The sequence below is a fragment of the Acomys minous genome (genome assembly GCF_964271855.1).
Source record: "Acomys minous genome assembly, chromosome: 16".
In the NCBI taxonomy this organism is placed as follows: Eukaryota; Metazoa; Chordata; class Mammalia; order Rodentia; family Muridae; genus Acomys; species Acomys minous.
The window spans coordinates 9,519,943-9,546,144 of NC_140498.1; the positions used below are offsets into that span (position 1 = coordinate 9,519,943).

At 40.2% G+C, this 26,202-nt stretch overlaps 1 protein-coding gene across 27 annotated transcripts in view; it reads left to right on the top strand.

Annotated features, from left to right (window-relative positions):
* The window catches only part of NCOR1 (nuclear receptor corepressor 1), a gene marked incomplete at its 3' end in the record, with an annotated part of 137,217 nt that overhangs the window by 94,120 nt on the left and 16,895 nt on the right, over nt 1-26,202 (top strand). For 18 of the 27 annotated variants that reach the window (XM_084760849.1, XM_084760845.1, XM_084760848.1 and 15 more), the window contains 15 exons: nt 893-1,066; nt 1,808-1,968; nt 4,635-4,752; nt 4,851-4,952; nt 6,108-6,208; nt 7,854-8,022; nt 10,546-10,686; nt 14,841-14,924; nt 15,447-15,703; nt 16,027-16,381; nt 18,013-18,234; nt 20,433-20,642; nt 21,390-21,539; nt 21,971-22,126; nt 25,852-26,017. In XM_084760849.1, the coding sequence (XP_084616975.1) occupies nt 893-1,066; nt 1,808-1,968; nt 4,635-4,752; nt 4,851-4,952; nt 6,108-6,208; nt 7,854-8,022; nt 10,546-10,686; nt 14,841-14,924; nt 15,447-15,703; nt 16,027-16,381; nt 18,013-18,234; nt 20,433-20,642; nt 21,390-21,539; nt 21,971-22,126; nt 25,852-26,017 (2,566 nt within the window). The remainder of the gene's footprint in view (nt 1-892; nt 1,067-1,807; nt 1,969-4,634; nt 4,753-4,850; nt 4,953-6,107; nt 6,209-7,853; nt 8,023-10,545; nt 10,687-14,840; nt 14,925-15,446; nt 15,704-16,026; nt 16,382-18,012; nt 18,235-20,432; nt 20,643-21,389; nt 21,540-21,970; nt 22,127-25,851; nt 26,018-26,202) is intronic. The other 9 variants (XM_084760833.1, XM_084760843.1, XM_084760836.1 and 6 more) reach the window with 2 other exon arrangements.

Sequence of the window (26,202 nt, forward strand, 5' to 3'; positions counted from 1 at the left end):
TGGAGGAGGTGTTTGGGTACACATAGTGTATAAAGGCCAGAGATCAACCTTGGGTCTTAATCCTTGGGCACTATATATATTGACTTTCTTAGCGTTTCTTACGTTTCTTACTCTGTGCTGAACTGGCTGGCCTGAGAGCCACAGGCATTAGCTTGCCTCTATATCCCCTACTCCAGGCACTCCCACCCCCAGCACTTGGATTTCAAGCACATGTCACCACTCCTGGCTCTCTTACATGGGTCCTGGGGATCTAGCTCGGACCATCATACTTTATAAGGACTTCACCAACTGTAGTGTCTTCTCAGTCCCTGTGGGCATGGCATTGAAACATAAAGTAGAAGTAACTTTCTTGTTGCATTAGTTTCATTATTATTATTACAGTAATATTCATATTTTTTTCCCTGAGTTTGTGAGGGGTTTTGGATAAGCTTTATCTGCATTTATTTGAAAGGACTTCTTCCATTTTTTATGTTTACTTTTCTAAATATTAGGCAGTTAACACCACCAGGCTGACTATAAGAGTTGAAATTCTAAAGACAACTGACCTATATAATTCAGGGCAGACAAATTCACAGATTCACTCGAGAATTCATTGTTTCTTGTAATTTTACTGCATGTTCTATCTAGCACTTGACTTTCCTTAAGACCTTTTGTCATTCAATGTAAAAATTGTCATTGAATTTCTGAGGGTTTCAAATCTGAGGGAAACATAGCAGATTTAGATTCAGTTGAATTTCCTAGCATCTCTGTAGGTGGATTTGTCCACAGCAATTTTAGACCTTGTTATTAGCATATAGCACATCTGCTCTTGGATGGTATAGGCTTAGTTCTTTCACACTTACTATTTTAATTTGGGGTTCTTCCCTTACTGTGATAACTTTAACTTTCATAGGAAAATCAGTCGCCTATATGCCTTATGCTGAGGTCAAACGTGCTCTAGAACAGGAAGCACAGATGCACAGTACCGCAGCAAGGTCAGCCTCACCGTGTAGGCTCTCTCCAAGAGAAGTCAGTAAAGCCGCCTCACAGCCTGATTTGAGTGCAGCCCGCTATAGTGTCCCTCCAGGTAAATATTGCCTTTCTGCAGTGGCTGCTGGCCATGTACCCACAGGTGTTCCGCGTGGTGTTTTAATCTCATGAGTGACCTGCTCTTCCAGGACATGTCTTTGCTGTCTCAGAATGGCTCTCTTGTTTCTCTGCATTTCATTGTCAGTTGTCTTCAGATTCACAGAGTCACTGGGAAATCTGTGTTGACACACCTGTACTGTGATTGGCTTTTCTTTTTAACAGTACAACTAACTACTTTGTAAAAATGCTTTAGACTTTCCCCCCTCAGAAATTCAAGTGTACTCTAAAAGCCAGAACGAGTAGATATTTCTAAAACGATGCAGCTACACAGAGGCTGTGTACTGGGCTGTCAGCCAGGTTTCCTACTGTGTGAAGCAGCAGCTATACTTTGGAAGCTTGCTCATTTATTTTTATTCCCGTTGCCAGTTTCTGAGAGTGATGAAGAAAGACAAAGTCACTCGTGATGATTGCCTCTGTTGAACAGAATAATAGTTGCTGAAAAATCAGCTTTGAATGTTGTGGTTTGAAATAAATTGAATGCATTTACCTCACAAATACCATTAGAGTTTTGTGTAAGCTCATTGACAAGAATTTTTAAAAGTGAAAGTATTCATTTTTTAGCTTCATCTGACATAATTTAACATATGATCTAAAGATTTGGGAGTACTTACTGAGAAAGGTAGCCTGTGGCACACTAGCAAATTGACCATTTTATATGATTTTTCCCCCCTTTAAAAAGTCCTCCAGCCTGCTCCACATCAAGTGATAACTAACCTTCCTGAAGGGGTTCGGCTTCCAACAACACGACCAACCAGGCCACCACCTCCTCTTATCCCGTCGTCTAAACCCACAGTGGCATCAGAAAAACCGTCCTTTATAATGGGAGGGTCCATCTCACAGGTAAACTAGCTTTTCTTTGTAGCAGATTTCTGTTGAATAGTGCTTTGGTTAGCTCTTTACCTATTCCCACTAGCTTGTTAGTTTACTAATAAATAATCATGTTCCTTCCTAGACTGTCTCCTCTTTGTCCTGCTTTCTGTAGCCAGGTGTTCATCTTCACTTTTCTAGGAGTCATATGAACAATATCATACGCTGTGTACTCTTTTATGTTTGCCTTTTATCTCAGTGTGATGATTTTAGGGATTCAGTCAAGTCTGTGTGTAATCAGTAGCCTTTTTATTGTTAAATACTCCATTGTATGAATATTTCATTTGTTTATCTCTTCAGAGGAGGGAAACCTGAGCTGTTTTAGTTTTAGGTTCCTTATGAATGAAGTTACTGTGGTGAACAGTTTTGTGTTGTCATTTGAATTTTTTCTACATAGTTTGCTTAGGAATAAAGTTGATTTTAAAGTCATCCTGTAGTTGTGTCACCACCAGCATTATGTAAGACAGAGATTTCTAGTTTCATTCTTTGTTCCATTTATTATTATTGTTATTTTTTTTCTTTCTATTTCAGGCATACTTAGTACACCTACTAAGTATGTGTACTAAGTAGGTGTACTAAGTATGTGTACTAAGTAGGTGTACTAAGTAATAGCTCACTGTGGTTGTAGTTTGTCTTTCCCTGACAGTGTCAAACGCTTTCTGTATGCTGGAATGTAAAACTTTCTTAGCACAGGATGCCATCACAAGTAGAAAGCTTCACACTTGCCCAACTATGAAAAAGTACAGTAAAACCACAAGTGTATTAAAGTATTGTATAAAATTATTTTCTTTATACATTTGTGTGTGTGTGTGTGTGTGTGTGTGTGTGACTGGCACAGGTCACAGTGCATCTGTGGAGGTCAAAGAACAACTTACAAAAGTCAGGTCTCTCCTGCTGTGTAGGTTCTGAGGCTCAAACTCAGGTTGTCAGGAAACCTGACCAGCACTTTGCACAACCGAGCAATCTTGATGGCTGTTTATTTTTTTAGCCAAGAATGACCTTGAACTTGTACTTCCCAAATGTTAGGGTGACAGACATGTACCACCATGCCTCTTCATCTGGTGCTAGGGATTGAACACAGTGCTGTTTGCTTATGCTCAGCAAACACTCTATTGACGGAACAGCTGTATTCTAAGCTCTAGAAGCTCTAAAATTGGATAGTCTGTATAAAATTTTTATTGATTAGGCATGTATATATGGATATAGTTTTCTCATTTTTTTCTTCATTGTATATAACATTTTCATAAAATCATTGCACTTTGAGCACATTCCTCTTATACTCTGATTATTTACATGTTGCAAGCTTTATAGACTAGGTTTTTACGTTCATGCTGATTTCTTTGTGTTTATTGGTGTAGAAATCAGTATTCACTTTTGCTTGGATTTCCACTTCTAGGAGCATGGTTGACTTTTTTGTTTGTTTGTTTTTTCCCCTCTTCTTTTGATTGCTTTGGTTGTCTTTTGTATGAAAGCATTTGACTGTAAGTTTGGATCTGTTTCTTCACCCAGAATCATTTCCTTAGAAAAAATTTGTCTACTTTTTTGTTGTTGTTGTTGTTGTTACCATCTTGATTATTGTCATGGTATAACACACGCCTTGAAGTCACTTAATGTACATCCTGTAGGGTTGTTGTTGTTGTTGCCACTCTGTATCACACTTATATAAATTATATAATTTTTGTTTTTCAATTTTGTAAAGGCCAACTAGAATTTAATTGCTATTACATCGAACCTACAGATCAGTTTCAGATAGGAATAGTAAATATTTTAAGAAGCTTGACTCTTTCTTTACTCCTCCTCACCTCCCTCCCCCCAGATAGGTTTTCAACTTGATGGCATGCATCTTTTACTCACTGAGTCATCTCACCAACCACTAGAATTGCATATTTTGCTTTGTATGACATGGTAACTCCGGAAATCATATAGCTACCTCCCAGGGCTGTTGTAGTTTTTGTCTTGTTTTGTTTTTCTATTATTTGTGTAACTGGCATTTGAGAACTAATTTTTAAAGTCTGTCTTATTTATGTATGGCCACTAAAATCTCTGCTTTGTATACTAATGACTGAACAGAGATTTCCTTAAATGACTTGGAGCCTGTAGTCTTTCCAGTGCTCCTGGGGAGCTCTTTGTCTGTTGGGACATGCCTTCAGACCACCCTAGCCTGTTGACAGGTCGGCTTCATTTTTCATTTCCTGCTTTGCAGAGTTTTAGATCAGGCAGAGTGGAGAGCTTCTTAGGGCTTTGTTTAGGGTATGCACAGCCTTGGAGATACACACAACTTTCTGGGTTCCAGTGGGTCTGTTGGAGCTTTTCAAATATCTTCTAAACTCTTGCCATTTTCATTGATGTTGTTGGGGCTTTTTCATTTTTAGGGCATAAAATAGTATTTATAGTAGGTTACATTTGAGTACGTTGTGGTTAATGTTCTATGGTATTTGTTAATAGTAAATATCTATAATATATAATTGTCAGAAGACATATTTTATTTCCTTACTTTTTCTAACTTCCCTTTTTTACAGTCGCTTTTTAAATTTTTTAGTGGTAAAGATACAGATTTTTAACAGTTAGAAATGTAAATATTTACTTTACTTTCGGAAAAGAGAGTGTTTAGTCTTTCGGCTGTTTTATTTATTTTTTAGGGAACTCCTGGTACTTACTTGACTTCTCATAATCAGGCTTATACTCAAGAACCAACTAAGCCCTCAGTGGGATCTATCTCTCTTGGGTTGCCGCGGCAGCAGGAGTCTACCAAGTCAGGTCAGTGAGTGGCTACGGTTCTGTCACGTCTGTTTGCAGCATCAAGGTCAGCCATTCAGTGGTTGGTGTTTTCATGTTTCTCTTGCTTTTGTCCTCAGCTCCTTTGACCTACATCAAGCAGGAAGAATTTTCTCCGCGAAGCCAAAACTCACAGCCTGAGGGATTATTAGTCAGGGCTCAGCATGAAGGTGTGGTCAGAGGTAAAATGATATGCACAATGACAGAAATGCGAAAATTTTATCCCTAGTAAACTTACAAAAGTAAGTCATTAAACACTTATTTTTTTGAGGACATCCTGACTTGTGGCGACAATGATAGTTTTCTGGCCTTGGACTTGCTGTGCAGCCAAGTCTGAACTTTGATTCTCTATCCTTGTACTTAAGTCTCTAAAGTATACATGAATACAACCCACTCAGTCATTCACATATCTTAATGACAAGTTTAAGTTTCTGATTTTTAAGCTAAATTTTGGCTTCCATGTAAAAATAATTTTAATAATTTGAAATTTGGCAGGTGTATTGCACTACCAAAGCAGAAACAAAACCAAAACCAAAAAGCCCCAACAAACTCTGAAGTCGTAGTCCTTTTTTAATACTTTATTCTGTTACTTCATGTATGTGTGTATATATGTGATCCTATTCCCTCCCCCAACATGCCCCCTCCCAATTTCATGGATTTTGCTGCTGCTGCCATTTTTTTTTAAATAACTCAAATTATAATTATTGTGTCTATATATCCATGTGTGTGGTGCCATCCACTGGAGCATGGGCAAGCTACCCATGGCTCCAGTCCCCTAAAGAAAACTTACTATCTTTCCCCAACAGCAAGCAACTGCCGTTAGTCCCTCTGCTAGGGGTAGGCCCTTGAGAGCATGCCCATCATCAAGGCTAGAGTTTTGAGGGTAACCATAGCTGTTTTGAGCTCATGTGTGCAATAGAATTTTGTAGCACACCCCCCTGTACTTTGGCTCTTACATTCTTTCTGCCCTTTCTTCTAGAATGTAACTTGAGCCTTTGGCCAGGTACGATGATACAGATTGTCCCACTTAGGGCTTTACACTCACAGTTATTCTCAGTACTTTGGCCAAAGCAAAGTCTCTGTATTCACCTCTGCCCACTGCACAGAGAAGCTTTTCTGACTAGGGTTGTGAGCAGCACAAAACTATGGATTAATCCTTCATCAAGCAGCTTGAACAATCCTTATTTTAATCATTATGATACTATTTGAGGCATATGTTTCATCAAAACAATTTTTTTCCAGCCTCGCTCCTATTCTATTGTGTGAGCACTGGCATTGGGGGGTGGGGACTGTCAGGAAGAAGGCAGTGACTTACTGGTGGCTTTGGTTTTGTTCAGGCACTGCAGGGGCTGTCCAAGAAGGAAGTATAACTCGGGGAACTCCTGCCAGCAAAATCTCAGTGGAGAGCATCTCATCACTGCGGGGCTCTATTACCCAGGTCAGTGCATTCACCGTCAGAGCTCAGCATGCTGCGGAGTAGAGCTGAGACACAGCTAGACGTCTCAGGAACTTAGTTGTTACTGCAGTAGTGTTGTTCTTAGTTTGTTGTTCATTGTTCTGTTATGAATGCAGCTCAGTGACAGCAAGACTCAGATCTGCAGGCCATCTCCAGAACGACATTGCTGCTGCATTTTAACTACAAGCCATGTTTTCTATACTGTAGTTCTTCATGACATCGCTTGTGTGATTTCAATATGTAAGCTGCGTGTTCAAAGTCAGTGTGGAACAAAGGGCACACTAGAGATCAGATATATTTGAAGCTAAACAGAATCCTAATTTAGATTAATGGAATTTGTTCTTTTGCTAGCTAGGTATTAATTTCAACTTGCAATGTAAAATAGCTCCTTGATTTAAAATTTATATAAATGAAGAAAATAGAAAAGTCTGTTTATTCTGCTTTTATACACTGATATGTTTTTATATTTATCAGTAGCTTGCTCTTCTGTTTTATTCCTGTTACCTAAGATACTGGTAGTTGGATCTCTGAGTTTGAGGCCAACCTGGTCGACAAAGCAAGTCCAAGTTAGCCAAGGCTACACAGAGAGACCCTGTCTTGAAAAAAAAAAGAAAGAAAGAAAAGAGAGGATTCTTCCTCTCCCCCGTTACGTAGTAGTTACAGTATATGTTGGTTTAGAACATTACATCGGAATTCCATGTCTCTCCTTCCATATTTTGTCAAAGTATGCCATTTCAAACTAAGTTAGTACTTTAATGTGGTTCAGAAAAAAATAATAATTTGCCCTATATGTTACATTTATCTTCACATTTTTTTTCTTACTTGTCTAAGCATCCAAATTTTGTTAGGAAAATAGTTTCCACTGGGTCAAATAAGGCTAAGTTATACCTGCTTATTCTAAAATTTGCTCATTTGTTAGAACCATTGTCAATCTAGTGAAGGACTAAAGATGGTGAAAATCAGATAATGTGTCCTGAGTTGATATCACTACACAAAGATATCTGAGTTTTTCCTCTCCTCTTATGGATGACCAAAGCCTAAGCACCAACCATGCCAGGCAGCTTGACAATCACCGTTCAGTTTCCTCTCATCACAATGTGAAAATTACAGTACATCACATTTAAAACTTAACTTAGTATTTTTATTATGTTTTCATAAAAAAATTATTACAGTGACGCATGCCTTTAATCCCAGCACTTGGGAGACAGAGGCAGGCGTATCTACAAAAGCGAGTCCAGGACAGCTAAGGCTAACAAAGAGAGACCCTGTCTGGAAAAAAACAAAGCAAACAAACAAAAAAATTACATTTACATGTAGAGTTAAAACATACATTTTTTTTTCCTGAAAACCAAACTCCTCAATAGGGGTTTAATTAGTGGGTGTGGGGAACAAAGCTGTTTTACCTCATATATTACCATCATCTTAAGTTCTCAATGATAGCAGAGTTAAATGACTGTGCACAGGATTTCTTTATGTTTATATAAATGAAATGTCTCATTTCCTCTTGGGTAATTTTTTTATTTGAAGGGTGACCTGACTCTGAGGTTTTATTTTCCAAATGTCATGTTCATATGTTTCTTCTAAGTAGAAGTGACTCTTTGGGTGTTTGCGTTTGTTTTGATGGCAGGGGACTCCAGCTCTGCCCCAGGCCGGCATACCAACAGAGGCTTTGGTGAAGGGACCTGTTTCTAGGGTTCCCGTTGAAGAAAGCAGTCCTGAGAAAGTAAGAGAGGAAGCTGCATCCAAAGGCCATGTTATTTATGAAGGCAAAAGTGGACATATCTTATCATATGATAGTAAGTATTGCTTATTTACCAATTCCAATATTACAATGTAGCTTGAAAACACAGGCTCCAGTTTTCTTACCTTTTTACTACAGGTAAGTCAGTTTATCTTTGCAGAGCTATGTTTTCTCCTTATATAAGGGGATATTTTGTGAAAATAAGACAGTTAAGATATATATGTATACATATATATTATAAATTATTCATTTATTTTTAAAAAGATTTATTTATTTATTTTACATATGAGTGCTCTATCTGCTTGTACACCTGCACGCCAGAAGAGGGCATCAGATCCGAGTATAGATGGTTGTGAACCACTATGTGGTTGCTGGGAATTGAACTCAACACCTCCGAAAGGGCAGACAGTGCTCTTAACCGCTGAGCCTTCTCTCCAGCTCTCGTTTTGTTTTTTTCAAGTGAGCATTTCCCTGTGTAGCCTTGGCTGTTCTGGACTCACTTTGTTGACCAGGCTGGTCTTGAACTTACAGAGATCAACCTGCCTCTGTGTCTCCGAGTGCTGAGATTACAGGAATGTGCCACTGCACTTGGCTGGATCATTTTTTTTTTAAAAGATTAAGAACTAAGGAATAGATAAAAAATTTTATAACCATGAATAGGATGTTGAATTAAACTCTTCTTAATAAAACTATATTTGTGCCTGTTCTTCTGTCTATCAAATCTAGCTACCTGTCTTGTCAGCTTTTTTTTTTTTTTTTTGAGTATGTCCTGTGTGTCCTGTGTGCCCCCCCCCACCCCCCCACCCCCCACCCCCCCACCCCCCACCCCCCACCCCCCACCCCCCAAACAGGGTTTCTCTTACAGTCTTGGCTGTCTTGGACTCACTCTGTAGACCGAGCTGGCCTTGAACTCACAGAGATCTGCCTGCCTCTGCCTCCCAAGTGCTGGGATTATAGGCGCGCGCCACCACACCTGGCTTCTTGAGTATGTTTTTAAAGAGTAACTCTAATGTCTGCTTTGAGCATCAGCTACATGGGGGCTGAGTTTGTGTTTTCTGACTTTGTAACCTTGAAGTATTCATTAGCCGTGTTCTCTCTTTGTCTCACCTATAAAGACATGAGCATAGTCCCTGATGTTGTTGAGTCCACGATGGCCTCACTTCTTATTTTAACACATCTCTCATATTTTGATGAACATTTTTTTCAGTGGTAGGGAGAGGGAAAGAAATGAATGTACATTGCTTAAGCTAGAAATCTTTTTTTTTTCTTCTTTTTTTTTTTTTTTTTCTAGACAGGGTTTCTCTGGGTAGCCCTGGCTGTCCTGGACTCACTTTGTAGACATAGCTGGCCTTGAACTCACAGTGATCCGCCTGCCTCTGCCTCCCGAGTGCTGGGATTACAGGCATGCGCCACCTGGCTAAGCTAGAAATCTTGATGTCTTTCTTTTTCCTTTCTTTCATATACAACAAAACACAAACTCATTTCTGTTATTCCCTAAACTCTCTGGAGCCATTCCTTTACTCTGTTCATGCCTTCACGCGTTACTTTTTGTGTGGATGCCTTAGGGAGCGCTAGCCTACCTGGAGCAGTCAGCATGCTTCCTGCTTCACCTTCTGTCGCTTCTGTTCGCTCCACGACCTCCTTTTGCTCATCTCTTGAGAGTTTTCTGATTGCTACTTTTCCTCTTAGCCCGCTAAACTTTTCTGCGTATCTCCATTCTCTATATTGGCTTTGTCCTGAGCTGAAGGATGTTCCTTTAAGGTAGCATGCTCTGTCATTCTTGAGGTATCTGAGCCTGTTCCTTCTGCCTGTGGGTATAATCATCTCCGTTCTCCCTTCCCTTCTCAGCTTATACATGCTGTGCCTGGACATGCCGAGTTTCTGTCCTATCGTTCTCACAGCATACTGTGATTTTCCTTTCATAGTATACATTACTATTAAACAGTAAGTCATGGACAGTAAGGGCCTATTAATTTTGTTAGAATTTATTTTTAAGTGTGTGTGTGTGCGCACACGCTGTCTGTATTTGCACAACTCGTGGGTTCCTGCAGAAGCCAGAAAAGGGCATCAGATCCCTTGGACCAGTTGTGAGCCCTAAGATGTAGGTGCTTGGGAACCAAACTCAGATCCTATGGAAGAAAAGTGAATACTCTTAACTTCTGACCCAAATTTGCAGCCTGAGTATATATATATCCTGTACCTACCAGTGTTGAATAAACTTCATGAGGAGAAGGGATTTTTTAACCTTATCTGGAAGCCTAGCCTTTGCCTGGCACACAGGAGTCATTTAATTAATACCACAGTAAACAGATATGCTTTCATTGATATTGTCTACACAAATATATGTTAGAACAAGTTCTTGTTTGTTTTGTTTGGCACAGAATCTTACTATACAGTCCTGTCTGACCTGGAACCACTATGTAGACCAGGCTAGCCTTAAACTCATAATGATCCATCTGCCTCTGCCTCCTGAGTGCTGGGATTAAATTGATTTCATAAGACTGATGTTAAGGTGACTTAGTTTACTGTGAGAAATAGGCCTTGGGCTCTGAATAATTCTCTTTTCTATATTCTGCAGATATTAAGAATGCCCGAGAAGGGACTCGGAGTCCAAGAACAGCTCATGAAATCAGTTTAAAAAGAAGCTATGAGTCAGTAGAAGGAAATATAAAGCAAGGGATATCGATGAGGGAGTCTCCTGTATCAGCACCATTAGAGGGTAAAGTGTACCTTGAGTGTTAACTCAGATGCATTTTATTTTGTATAATAGTTTTGCATTGTTGTGTTAGGTTTAATCACTAGCATTCCTACTTGAAATTTAGTAATACAATTTTGAATTTACATCGTTGTATGAATCATATGACACTTCAGAGTAGAAGGAAGTAAGAACTAAATATGATGATCATAGCAGAGGTCACTTTTACCTTAGGATGCTTTAACTATTGTAGAATTACTTCCTGACTCAATGAATTTAAGAACATAAAACCTGTGGGGGGATATAAAAACCGTTTTAAGAATTTCTTTTTAATATATGAGGTAAAGTGATGTATGATGAATAGAGCAAAACCATGGTTTTCCCCTAGTTGAACTTTCCTGGAGTATTTCTCTATGCTTGTTTCTTCAGCTGGAAATTAAAAGATTATATCTATCACTGTATGCAGATTATAGATCGTCCAACTTGATGCTGATTGTGTGGTTCAGTTTACTTTTAAATCTTAGCCTGCCTCAGATAATTTAATCTAGGTGAAATATTCAACACCAAATAATTCCTTTGTAATTTTCTAAGAGTTATTTTCTCTATTTTCAAAACAAAACAAAACATCATCTGTGGCTGGAGAGATGGCCCAGTGGTTAAGAGAACTTGCTGCTCTTGCTGAAGACCTGGGCTTGGTTCACGATGGACTAACTCCAGTTCTTAGGGATGTGATACCTTTCCTGGCTCCCGTAGGCACCTGGACACATGTAGTGCACATACAGAAAAGCAGGCCAAAGACTGTGTGCATAAAATAAAGAAAAAAAATCACCCATATTTTCTTTAGGTCAAACGTATGTGATTCCTGTCCCAGAGATGCCCTACCACTGATTTCCGTTCTCTTCCCTAGTTCTCTTTCGCTTTCCCCACACCTGGTCACCTCTGCTTCCCTCACCTCCTTTCCCACCCAGCTCCCTCCCTCCCTCTACTTCAGGTATCTGTTTTATTTCCCCTTCTTTCCCTGGGCCCGCCTTGTTACTTGGCTATCCTGTACATTGTGGCTAATACTCACTTATAAGTGAGTACATACCTTGTATATCTTTCTGCGGTCTGGGCTACCTCACTCAGGTTGATATTTTCTTGTTCCATTGATTTGTCTGTATATTTCCTGATGTCTTTGTTTTTAATGGCTGAATAGTATTTCATTGTGTCAGTGTACTACATTTTCTTTATCTGGGTTGTTTCTAGTTTCTGGCTATTATGAATAAGGCTGCTATGAATATGAACATAGTTGAGCAATTATCCTTGTTTTAAAGTGGAGCATCTTTTGGGTATGTACCCAGGAGTGGTATGGCTGGGTCTTGAGGTAGAACTATTCCCAGTATGTTGCCTAGAGGTTGTTCTTGTGATATTTGGTGAATGTGGCTGCTTTTTGTCCATTTATGAAGTGTGAGCCTGAGTCTGAGATTGCATTGGCAGAGGAAATCTCAAAACAGTCTATCTAATTAGTATTCATTGTTAATGTGAAATGTGTGTATGTTCATTTGTACGTGTGCTTAACCAAAACCAGAGGTCAATGTAGACTGTTTTCCACTGTCACTCAGTGAACCTAAAGTTAGTCTTTTCAGCCAGACTGGCTAGCCATTGAATACTTGAGGTCTGTCTGTCTGACTCTGCCCTGCCAGCATTGGGTAATGGTTACCAACATCAGTCCTATTTAGAAAATTCTTATCTTACCTGTATCTTGAAATATGTTCTCTCCTTTTTCCTCTAGCATTTTCAGAGGTTCAGCTCTTGTGTTTTGGTCTTTGATCCATTTGAAGTGTTGATGTTTGTGCCAGGTTAGAGGTTTGTTCCCTTGGCTGTCTGGCTTCCCATCACCGTTTGTTCAAGAAGCTGTCTTTTCTCTCATGACTATTTTTGTTATCTTTGTCAAATAACAGGTGATTATAGCTGTATGGATTTATATCTCGCTCTTGTGTTTTGTTTTTTTGACCTGAATGTCTGTTTTTAAGACAGTGTCATTCTGTTGGGGCATTCACCCAATGGGCTTTATCAGTCAGTACAAGGATTTTTTTCACCTATGTGTATGGGCTGTTCTTTTCACAATAGCAATGGAATCAGCCTAGATGTCCATTAGTAAATGAGTGTGGTCCATACACAAATGGAATTTTATTTGTTCATAAAGAATATTTAAATTAGGCAACTTTTAGAAAAATGTATGGAACTTCGAAATATTAAATGAAGCAACCAGAACCCAGAAAAGCAGTGCGTGTTCTCTATGACATGTATGTTCTGAATTTATGTATGTGTATTGTGTAGTAGTGAAGCAACAAGGGTCCTTAAGGGGGAAATAAAAAAATTATTCTATAATTAAATATTAATAAATGAGACAGGTGTGGTGGTGCACTCTTTTAATCCCAGCACTCAGAGGCAGAGGCAGATGGGTCATTGTGAGTTCAAGGCCAGCCTGGTTTACAAAGTGAGTCCAGGACAGCCAAGGCTATACAGAGAAACCCTGTCTTGAAAAACCAATAAAATAAAATAAATGGTCTATTCAAACCACTTATTATCATGCTAATAGACCATATTAATCTATGGTCTATTCAGAACCTAAAATATAATGATAAATTGATTTAATATTGAACTAGTATTGATATTTATCTGATTTATTTTACAGTTTTGATTATGTTGTTCAAATACAATTCTGGTATTAGTTCTTCCTCTGATTAGCAAGGCTGCTGAATATGTCCAGGTGTTCTGGTTTATTGTTAATTACCGTAAAGAGTGGGTACTTTCTAATGTGGGTAAGAAATGAAAAGGAAAGAGGGAAAGGGAGATAGTAGTAAGGAAGGAAGATAGACGGGTGGACGGACAGACAGATGAATGTGGGGTCTCACTCTATAGCCCTGACAGCCCATGTTGGCCTTAAGCTCAGCCATCAGCCAGCCTGTCTTTGCTTTCTGAGAGCTGGGATTAAAGGTGTGTACCCAGTCTAGTTTTGTTTTTATTTGATTTTTTTTTTTACTTTTTATTAGTTCTCATTATATAAATTTAAATGTTCTGTTGTTGTTGTTGTTCTTGTTGTTGTTGTTGTTGTTGTTGTTGTTGTTGTTGTTGTTGTTTGAAGTGGGGTCTCTGTGTAGTCCTGGGTGTCTTGAAGCTTGGTATCTAGACCAGGCTGGCATCAAACTGGATTAAAGGTGTGTGACACCATGCCCAGGAGGGACATTATAGCTCTAGCTTTGAACATATTTTGGGGCACAGGTAGAGTGTAGACTGGCCTTGGCTAGCTTCAGACTCCTTGAATTCTGATCCTGACTCTACTTCCCAAGAACTATGTCATAGGTATGTACTACCAAATCTAGCTATTTTAAACTAAAATTTAGTGCATTTCCTGGTCATTTTGTATTGAGAAAATGCTCTATGAGAATTATTTGTGGGGCAAGAGAATAGCTTAGTAACTAAGAATTCTGGCTGCCCTTGCAAAGGACCCAGGCTCAGTTCCCAGCATCACACAGAGGTTCACAATCTTCTGTAGCTCCAAAATGCAAAAGAAGCACATAAACTCAAAGGTTTACGCATAAAAATTATAGGTAAATCTTGAAATCTTGGGTTTTTTTTTTTTGAGACAGGGTTTCTCTGTGTAGCCATGACTATTCTGGACTCGCTTTGTGGACCAGGCTGGCCTCGAACTCACAACCTGCCTCTGCCTCCCAAGTGCTGGGATTAAAGGTGTGTGCCACCACCGCCCTGCTTAAAAAATATTTTTAAAGAAATTATATAAATACATAATTGGTATGTCTGATGCAAATTTTATGTTTATCCAGTATGTGTAGGTATGTGTGTGGGTGTGTGTACACACACATATATATATACATGCATACACACATGTACGTGGTGTGCAGATGTAGAGGTCAGAATACACAGGAAATAGTTCGCTCTTTCTGCCACATGGGGCTTGGGACTTGAACCCATGTCATCTGGCTTGGCTGCAAGTGCCCTTACACATTGAGCTATCTTGTGAGTCCTTTGTCTCTGAATTGTTTACAATTTTGAAATGACATTCCTTCTTTAACAGCTCTTCTTATCAGAATTATATTCTCTATAGACAATATTCAGTATTATAAATTAACAATACATTATATTTAATAATTGAATTTCTTTACTGTTTTTGAAAGGTCTGATATGCCGAGCATTACCCAGGGGGAGCCCTCATTCTGATCTCAAAGAAAGGACTGTGCTGTCTGGTTCCATAATGCAGGGTATATTATGTTTTGCCTTTTTATTATAAACTGAATCACTGCCAAGGTCTAATATTAATTTTACAGAGTATTAAACCTACTTTTCAAGATAATTCTACCCTTTGAAGTATTAAATGTTGTCTTAATCTTTTGGGGGTGGGGGGTTCGAGTAGCCTTGGCGATCTTGGACTCACTTTTTAAACCAAGCTATCCTCCAATTCACAGAGATCCACCTGCCTCTGCTTCCCCAAGTGTTGAGATTACAGGAGTGTGCCTCCAAACCCAGCTGCTAAATCTTAGTCTTAACCTTTTCCTTAGCTATATCATTTATTGGAAAGATTAGTTGCCTCATCTTTTAATATCAAGGCATCTATATAAAAACCATTCTGAAACTGTAATGAACAATACCCATTCAATTTGAGTAATTCTAACAAATAATGACTCAGGAATGCCTACCTGAGAGTCTATAACAGGGATGCAGTGCCAGCGCTGTGCCACCATCAGCATTATTTTAACAAGTATGTTTCCTGAACTCTTCCTAAGGCACACCAAGAGCAACATCTGAAAGCTTTGAAGATGGCCTTAAGTATCCCAAACAGATTAAAAGGGAAAGCCCTCCTATCCGAGCATTTGAAGGTGCCATTACCAAAGGAAAACCGTATGATGGTATCACCACAATCAAAGAAATGGGGCGTTCCATTCACGAGATTCCACGACAAGATATTCTAACTCAGGAAAGTCGAAAAACTCCAGAAGTGGTCCAGAGCGCGAGGCCAATTATTGAGGGTTCCATTTCCCAGGTAAATAAATAACTCAAGGCTCTTTATGGCAGAAAGTCCACTTCAGCCCGACATTCCTAGAACAGTCTAAAGGTATAACTTAGTAGTTCTAGGTAGTTGTATATCAGACCTCTTGGTAGTAAATCTTTCATATACACATCATCCATTTTTCTCGTACATGTAGCTGAAGGTGAATAATTTGGGAGTGTTTGCAATTAAGGGTCTGTGGGCTCAGATTGATGTCACCATAGCAAAGTGTAATTGCCATGAGCCAGACGTGCACCTTAGAAGGAGCAATATCTAGATACCTTGGTTACCTGTAATGTTTGTTTCATTCCCCTTAGGGCACACCAATAAAGTTTGACAACAACTCAGGTCAATCAGCTATCAAACACAATGTGAAGTCCTTAATCACAGGGCCTAGCAAACTACCCCGTGGAATGCTGGAAATTGTACCAGAGAACATGAAAGTGGTAGAACGGGGAAAATATGAGGATGTGAAAGCAGGCGAGCCAGTGCGTCCTCGGCACACGTCAGTGGTGAGCTCTGGCCCCTCCGTTCTCAGGTCTACACTTCATGAAGCTCCCAAAGCACAGCTGAGCCCAGGAATCTATGATGACAGCAGTGCTCGCAGGACTCCTGTGAGTTACCAGAACACCATATCCAGAGGCTCACCCATGATGAGCAGAACTCCTGACGGTATGGCTTTGGTTGCCTGTTCTGATTACTTGTGCAACATTATTTACCTTTAGTGAGCAGAAAATGCCGAATCATTAGCTCTAGATTACCTCAGGATGCACAGGATGTAGGCTAGGGAAGCAGCTCCATCGCCAGAACCCATGTGTCAGGGTGGGGGCTGAGCATAATGACGTCTGTTCATCTCTCCAACACAGGCAGCTGGGATGAATGAGTGCTCCAAGTCATGACCCCGTGGGGGACACATTAGGTGTTTACAGTTTATAACAGTACAAAATTACAGTTATGAAGTAGCAACAAAAGTAACTTTATAGTTGCTTCACCACAGCATGAGGAACTGTATTCAAGGGTCAGAGCATTAGGAGGGTTAAGAACCACTGTGGTAGGCCTTGGGCTATATGGTGAAGAGTTGAGGAGTGTTTTAGGAGAGGTAGCATAGCAGGCCGAGGAAGGGGAGCCTGTTCATGTTACCCAAGTGGGGGAAAGGACACAGCATCAGACAGGATAAAGCAGAAATATTTTATTTTGATAGGGAAATTTGTTTGTTTTTGGCCATGTTTGTACAGACATTTTTAGTTAAAAGCTTTATGGTGGCTGGATATGGTGGTCCTCCTGGTGCTTGGGAGGCAGGGCAGAGGCAGAAGCAAGTTTGTGAGAGCCTGTACAGATTAGACAAACAACAGAAGTGCAAACGATGCTTGTGTATCATGTGTATATTTAATGTTAGTGAATTACTCCCTTCAGAACGTACAAAGTACATAAGGTTTGATCACTAGCACTGCAGAAATAAAAAAGTAAAGAAATTAAGTAGAGTTGATGAGGAAAGCACTGGCTGCTCTTCCAGAGGGGACCCTGTTGTAGTTCCAGCATCTACACGGTGGCTAATAGCCATCTGAAACTCCAGTCCCAGGGCATCTGTGACACTCTTCTTCTGACTGATGGCACTGCGCACACATGGCAAAATGCCCACACACATAATTGCCCCATCATGTCCCCCCCACCCCAACAGACTTGCTTACTAAACCAGGTTGGCCTCTTAACTCAAAGTGATCCACCTGCCTCTGCCTCCCTAAGTCCTGGGATTAAAGGCAGGTGCTACCACATAATTGTTTTTAAGAGAAATAAAGTAACAAGGCTAATGTGGTACGCTTTTATGATACATAGAATCTCTACAAGGAGGTTGCTGCAAGGTGTGTGGCTGTGATAGGCGTGCAGGAGCCAGTCTAATCATTGAGTTACAAGTAGGGGGAGCAAGTGGATATTTATAAAATAAAGACTCACTGAGGAGCAGACTGAAGGGAAAAAATTAGGGTAATTTATGGTTCACAGGTAGCAAGGAGGTTAGAAAACACAAGGAGAGAATAATTTGAGATTTGCTACACCTAAGACCAAAATAGATGTGTTTTGTTTTAGGAGTCTGGTGTTAGTACCATGTAGAAAATAAGATCAATTACAGACATTAGTGAACCACATGATCTTTCATGATCTTGATAGTTGTGGTTTAGAATTGGTGCTATGCCTAAAAGGTCACAGTAGTTTCCAGGCTCCCACTTGTTGGGTTTTAAATGCTGGGGCATATGGTAAAGTTTTCTTGAGGATTTTGTGGCATTGGCACTTTGCTATTGCTGTTACAGTTTCTTCCAGCAAGTCTACCAGTCATGAAAGGAAATCGACTCTGACACCAACCCAAAGAGAAAGTGTATCAGCCAAGTCTCCAGTGCCGGGTGTGGATCCTGTCGTGAGTCACAGCCCATTTGATCCCCATCATAGGAGTAGTGCTGCAGGAGAGGTTTATCGGAGCCACCTTCCCACGCACTTGGATCCAGCCATGCCCTTTCACAGGGCTTTGGATCCTGGTAAGCTCAATATTTTACAACAATTTGCAACAGATATACTATATCTATATGACTGTTCAAGCTATTAAGACTACAGTACAACTCAGTGCATTTTGTGAACATAATGCCCCATGTTAGCAGTACCCCAAAGTAGTAAAATTATTAACAAAGCTTAAAGAACTAAAAGAACTAAGTATCTCAAAAGCTTCCTTCATGATTGCAGGTGGGAAGTCTAATTGAAAAAGTGGGTTAAAGTGATAAATGAAGTATGTCAATTACAACTTTTGTGTTTGTTTGTTTTTTAATGAAGCTATAGTTTAAAGACAATTAAGTGACAAAACCCATCTGGAAAGCTGAATATTGAGGTGCACACATTGACTCCCCACACTTAGGAGGAGGAAGAGGAGGCGGGTGGTTTTAAAGTAGCCTAGTCTTGGGCTATAACTGGGTTCTTAACAGTGGTTTTTACTACCAGGTTGTCACATTAAAAGGCAAAAAAGCCAGGCTAGTAAGATGGGTTCTAAGGGTAAAGGAACCTACCCTACCAACATGATCAACCCAAGTGGTGAAAGGGGAAATGGACAGGTTGTCCTCTGACCCCTAATCTCACATATGGCACATGTGCACCACTGAACGTAAACTACTGTACACACAAGTAAGCACAAATCATTTAATGCAAAGAGCCCCACGTTACTTAAGTTTTATCTTAGCTAAAAACCTCTGGGAATATTTTGTCTGAAAGCTCTGCTATTGCTACATTGTTTCCTTGAGCCTAAACCTGATAGGGAGATTACAGTCCAGCACGCACTGGTTCATTCAACTTAAGCTTTTGGCTTTAGCAATGGTGTGAAAGCAAAAGGCAGTCAACAGAAACTACTTTCAGGAGCTGGCAGTAAGTGGTAATACTTTCTCATGATGCTGTGTGCAGCAGCAAGCCACAGCCCCTCAGTTATGAGTGGAAATAGTTGATGGATAAAGTGTGCAGTGCTGCTAAGCCTAGGATGTAGGGCAGATGTCAAATGCACTTTTAGCTTCTGGAACTTGCATTGTTCTATGTTTGCTGGGGTAGAAGCCATTGTACTCTGAAACATTTGTAATTAGGAGAACGCCTTCCAGACTGAAACGAGTTTGAACAGTCACACGATAAACTGATGGTCTACAAAACATATTAGTTGTGTTTGTTTTCTTCGGGGAGAATATATTTACAATTGTTCCGTGTCTATCATGTACTTTGGTAGCACTTTTATCTTTCTGTCTGAGCTAAAATCAAGCTGGCCTTGAAGTCAGACATTCACCTGCCTCTGCCTCCTGAGTGCTAGGATAAAAATGTGTACCATGACTGCCTGGCTTATTAATGGTTTTTGAGAATAAAGACATCATTTTCTACTTTTTACCATACTTACTACTTTATTGCATCCTGGGTCACACTCTTTTGCCCAAGGGGAGGGGTGTTTAATAAAACAATAGCTCCTTGACAAAATCCTGTTGCTGTAGATAGTGTTTTAAGAACATGGTCCTGGCCTGGAGGTCGTTTTGTCCATAGCAGCTTCCATGGTTTAATATTAGAATTGAGTAACTATGAGAAGTACTGGATACCTCTTAAAACGTAAAATAATTTCATCTGTTCCTTTATAGAAAAGGGTTGTCATCCTTTTGCTCACTGAATGGTTGGTTGTATACTATTATTTTTACCTCTAGAGAAATAAAGTTTTTATGTTAGCATTTGTTTTCATATGTCTTCCCATTGTTGTCAAAAAGGAGTTTAATTTCCAATCAAAACTCTCATATAATTCAGGTGGAAACATAATAAAATTTCATGGCAATATTCAGAATGTTATTTGCCTTTCCATTCCATCTCAGGCATTAGAATAGGTTCAATTTACATGACATGGTGGCACGTACCTTTAACCTCAGCACTCAGGAGGCAAAGAATGGCGGGTCTATGAGTTTGAGGCTTGTCTGGGATACAGAGGGAGTTCTAGGACAGCCAGTGCTCACACAGAGAAACCATGTCTGGTGGAGGTGAGGGGAGAAGAAAGAAGGAGAGCTAGACTTTCATGTTGCTTGTGTGTCATGGTCTAAAATTAATCCCTATAGTTCAGTGACAGTGGCTTGTGCCCTAGCTCAGCAGGCAGTGTTTCCTCACTGTGTCCGAGAATAACAGTTAGCAAACTAATCTCACACACTCAGTGCCATTTTTCTTTCTTTCTTTCACTCAGCCGCTGCTGCTTACCTGTTTCAGAGACAGCTTTCACCAACCCCAGGATACCCGAGTCAGTACCAGCTTTATGCAATGGAGAACACAAGGCAGACCATCCTAAATGATTACATTACCTCACAGCAGATGCAAGTGAACTTACGCCCTGATGTCACCAGGGGCCTGTCCCCACGAGAACAGCCACTGGGTCTCCCTTATCCAGCTACAAGAGGTGTGTAGAATTTTTTAACTTAGCCATAGTTAATAAATATTTGTTAAATGAATGATAGAAAGACATAAAACATTGTCCTTGGAAGCAAATAAAGTAATATATTGAGATGAGGTGTTAACAGTGAATGTTAAAGTAACTAAGCCATATAAAATGTTTCACGTCCATGATTTTTTTTCTTTCTTTTCTTTCTATTTGTTTGGTTTTGGTTTTTTTAGACAGGGTTTCTCTGTATAGCTCTGGCTGTCCTGGAACTCTCTTTGTAGACCAGACTGGCCTTGAACTCAGATCCAACTGCCCCTTCCTCCCAAGTGCTCGGATTAAAAGTGTACACCACTGTTGCCTGGCCTATGTTTTCTTTTACTGTGTCCATACCTGAGGTTACTTGTGCATAGCTCAATGCTTTGATGCCCTGTTTATATTTATAGGGCTGGAGAGATGGCTCAGAGCTTAAGAGCACTGGTTGCTCTTCCAGAGGTTCTGAGTTCATTTCCAGGAACCACATGGTGGCTCACAACCATCTGTAATGAGATCTGGGTCTGCAGACATAGGGAGAACACTAAAGACATAATAAATAAATCTTAAAAAAAAAAAAAAAAAGAAGCAGTGATAACTTTTAGAACATTTTTATTTATATTGAGTGTAAATTATTGTGTTATAAAAAGGCAAAATGGAAAAACCATGTATACTTTTGGAGTTAGGTGTCAGTTTACAGTAATGCCTAACAGACTGTATTTGTCTTTTGGATAGGAATCATTGACCTGACCAATATGCCTCCAACAATTTTAGTGCCTCATGCAGGGGGAACGAGCACTCCTCCCATGGACAGAATCACTTATATTCCTGGTACACAGATTGCTTTCCCTCCCAGGCCATACAATGCTGCTTCTTTGTCTCCAGGTAAGATGCTCTAAGCTAACATATGTGGCTTGTTCTAGTGAAAAGGGAACAAATGTTCCAGAATATAAGTCAGTGGTTTTTTTCTAGGGAGAACATACACATAATAAAATAAAACCCTCTATTTCTCAGACAAAATTGCTTAAAATTTATACTTCTCTGTCTAAACCAACATGCTTTAGTTTTTGTGGTGTGGCCCGCAGAGGAGTTCAGGGGTTCTGTCTCTTATCCTGCTTTTCATTTAACATATACCTATACCTAGATATTCCACAAACATCCTAAGTGCTTATATTATGCTTCATTTGCTATCCAAACCTTGTAAATTAAACTTTTTACACCCATATTTGGAGCTTTTTAAAACTTTTCGGTCAATTCCAGATGTAACATTATAGGCTGACAGTTTTGTCTTTAAGTTGCAGATTCATGTTTTACAGGACACCCAACACACCTTGCAGCAGCTGCAAGTGCTGAGAGGGAACGAGAGCGAGAAAGAGAGAAGGAACGAGAGCGAGAAAGAGAAAGAGAGCGGGACCGCGAACGCGAACGTGAAAGGATTACTGCTGCTTCCTCTGAGCTCTACCTACGACCAGGTCAGTGAGAGGCTTTCCCCTTCCTCAGGACAGTTCCTGGTAACTTCCTGTTGGTCATCATGCTTAATTATTCTATGTAGGCAAATAAGAATTGTAATATGGGAAGTCAGTATATGTGAAATAACAAGCAAAAGTGCTATAAAAGTTGGAAGGACTTTCTATGACTAAAGTGTCATTCAGATTGGGCTCAAGCAGCACAAGTCTTCAGTTGCTCCTGAAAATACTGAGTATGATGCTCTTAAAGCTAAAAGAATGGTCCCAGCTCTAGTTTAAAGAGGGAATGGAAAATACAGTTAGAAGATTTGGCATCTTAAATATAGTGCGTACAGTGAAGCATTATCATTCTGTTTAGGTTAGTCAAGTGACCAGAAAGGGCATTTCTTTTATATTTTGGTTTTTCAAGACAGGGTTTCTCTATGTAGCCTTGACTATCCTAGAACTCACTCTGTAGACCAGGTTGGCCTTGAACTCAGAGATCCACCTGCCTCTGCCTCCCAAGTGCTGTTATTTAAACCATGCCCTGCCACCACCTGGCTCAGAGAGTAGCTGGGGATATGTTAGAACCCTGAACTTGGGCGTGTGTTGTTCAGTGAAACTGTCTCAGGATGTGCCACTGGGGGTGTGAAACAGTCAAATACAGAGAGTGGCCAAAAAGACTTTTCTGAGAACACAGAAACAGAATCAAAGGGCGTTAACAATAACTCAGGATGCTAAAAAATAACAGTAATGGTAAGATTAAGCTGCAGATTAAGCTGAGCTGGATGTGATGGCATGTGTCTATATCTTAGGTCACACACACACACACACACACACACACACACACACACACACAGAGAGAGAGAGAGAGAGAGCGAGAGAGAGAGAGAGAGAGAGAGAGAGAGAGAGGGAGAGAGCGTTTCTCTGTGTAGCCGTGGCTGTCCTTGATTTTCGATGTAGAGTAGGCTGGCCTTGAACTTAAAGAGACCTGCCTGGCTCTGCTTCCCTTAGTGCTTATATTTCAGGCGTGTGCCACTGGGCCCACCTTTAGTTAGGATTTTATTGCTGCAATGAGATACTATGGCTACGGCAACTCTTAAAAAGGAAAAACATTTAATTGAGGCTGGCTTATAGAGGTTTAATTCATTGTCATAATATCGGAAAGCATGGAGGTGTGCTGGCCAACTTGGTGCTGGAGAAGAGCTGAAAGTTCTGCTTCCAGGTTGGGAGGCAGCAGGCACAGAGAGGTACACTGGGCCTGGCTTGAGCTCCTGAAAACTTACCGCCCACCCTCACTGACACTTCTTCCAACAAGGCCACACCCACTCCAACACAAATAGTGTCAGTCCTTATGAGCCTATGGGGGACATTTTCATTCAAACTATCACACCTAGCATTCAGGAAGCTGAGGCAGGAGGATTATACATTTGGTATCAGCCTGACAGTCATAATAAGACCCTGCCTCATAATAAAAAAGAGTAAGATGACTGTGTGTGGTGGTGGGGTGGCATATAGAGTGACACAGCATGAAAAATGGCAAGATTACAATCAGGAGGAACAAAGACTATTTTTATTTGGTCATATTTATTCTGACAGATATTTGAGCTATTTCTTTATCTCTGATACACTTGTCTTTCTCAACTATTTTAATTAAAAAAAAAAAAGACCATTTACTAGGCCATATTGTTAGAAACACTGATCTGACTCTTAAGAACACAGACTGGGGCTGGAGAGATGGCTCAGAGGTTAAGAGCACTGGCTGCTCTTCCAGAGGACCTGAGTTCAATTCCCAGCAACCACATGGTGACTCACAACCATCTATAATGTGATCTGATGCCCTCTTTTGACAAATAGAGCACTCGCATACAATAAGTAAGTAAAGTCTTAGACAAAACAACAAACAAAACACAGACTGATCTCCAAGAGTTAAAACCTGGTCAAGAGGTTTCCACTGGCAGATGTGGAGGAGGAGTCAGTCTCATATAGGTGTAAGCAAAAGGAAGCAGAAGTCATTGTTGCACAGGTAGCTACAGAAGTGAAGATACAGCAGCAAAAGCGTATCTTTTCATGAGGGACAACCCCTTTGAAATCAGTGGTAATGTTAGTAGACGGGAGGAATCTAAAGTTAATCATCACATTTGATCCAGCCTTATTATTCCCAATGACTTGTGTTCAGCAACCTGAAATACATTTAAAATGTAACCCATTATTTATACGTAAGAAAAATGACTAGTAGTCTGACCCTTTAAATATGCTTGTAATGAATAAATTATGTGGTAATGCTATAATATTTAGTTTATGTAGATTATATAAAAACATGAAAAATTAAAGTCACACTCAAATGATACATAGCTTTAGCAGGTTTTAAGAACATATTGATTCCATTGATTTGCAAAGTAACAGGTAAGAACATCAAAATACTATTTTCTCATACTAAGTTATTTTCTCCATGTTGCAGCTTCACTCACTCTGATATATGATGGATGCCATGTAATTGATTAGCAGTTGTACTTCTAGGAATTGGTCCTATAGAAATACTGATATATGTCCAGGTGTATTTAGAAGAGAAGACATTGCTAAAACGTCTAGCTGAAGTTTTATTGGCTGTGGGAATAAGTCTCTGCTAAAATGTCTAGCTCTTAAACAGGCAAAGAATGAGGTAGAAAGCTGGAGGGAAGACATGGTGCAAGAAAAATAGAGAAGAAATTGATCTGGGAATTAAGAGTTTAATGCTATGGGAGAGTTAAAGCTAAGTGTATAAAACTGAAGCCTCAAAGAAGGGTGGCTGTGGAAGACTAACTTTTCGGGGAGGGTCTGCTGAATATCCCGTCTCATAAGAGAAAGTTTGCTGACATTGACGTAACCCTGATGGACAGTCAGGGGCTTCCACAGAAGCGAGGCGACCCTAGTCTGTGTCCTAAACCATGTAAAAAACACCTGGTGTGGGGCTGTGCGTTTGTCGTAGCAGAGCTGGAGAGGTTTGGACAGTGGCACCCTGGAGCTCACTGGGCAGCCTGCCCACCCAGTCTCCAGATTTCAAGCCAGTGAGAGACGGTCTCAGACACAGGGTGGAATGTACCTGAGGAGTGTCACAGGCATGTGTGTGTGCACGTTACACAACCACAAAGGGGAAAAACAGGGAGAACCATGGGTAAATGTAGGAGCCAAGCTTCAATGTTACTTTAATTGTGACACACGGAATACTGTGCCTACTTTGATTTGAGCAACCATACTAAACTAAACTTAGTTTGCAGGACAGTCTGCAGGGTGACGATCTGAGATGTGTAGCACTCCGTTGTTGGTCCTCTCTCTCTCTCTCTCTATCTTTGTTTGTTTTTCGAGACAGGGTCTCTCCGTAACCTTGGCAGCCCTGGACTCCCTTTGTAGTCCAGGCTGGCCTTGAACTCACAGCGATCCACCTGCCTCTGTCTCCTAAGTGCTGGGACTAAAGGCGAGCGCCACCATGCCCGGCTGGTCCTTCTCTTTCTCTTCTGGAATTGAGATTAAAACTCCTAACAAAAATGGAAATGACCATAAATGACAGCTGGGATTTTGTTTCATTTTTGTTAGGTTTTATTTTATCTTTATTGAGAAACTTTTTAAAGAGTCCATTTCTGGAAAGTATTAATATCAAGTTTCTTGTTCTCATTTTTCAGTTTAGTGATACTAGGAATTTAATTTCATTAACTTTGCTATCTTTACTTCTGTTATTTGGGTTATCAGTCCAACTTTTTCTTTTATCTCTTCAGGATCAGAACAGCCAGGCCGCCCTGGCAGCCATGGATATGTTCGCTCTCCTTCCCCTTCAGTAAGAACTCAGGAGACCATGTTGCAACAGAGACCCAGTGTTTTCCAGGGAACCAATGGAACCAGTGTAATCACACCTTTGGATCCAACTGCTCAGCTACGAATCATGTCAGTCTCCTGTACTCATAAACATTTTGACCAAATTAAGTACATATCTTGCATGTACATATCTTATATTACATTTACTGATGACTGTGTGTGTTTGTGTGTGCACACATGCACGCACATGTATAAGGACAATTTGTGGGAGTCTGTTCTCTCTTTCTACCATGTGGGTCCTGAGAATCGAACTC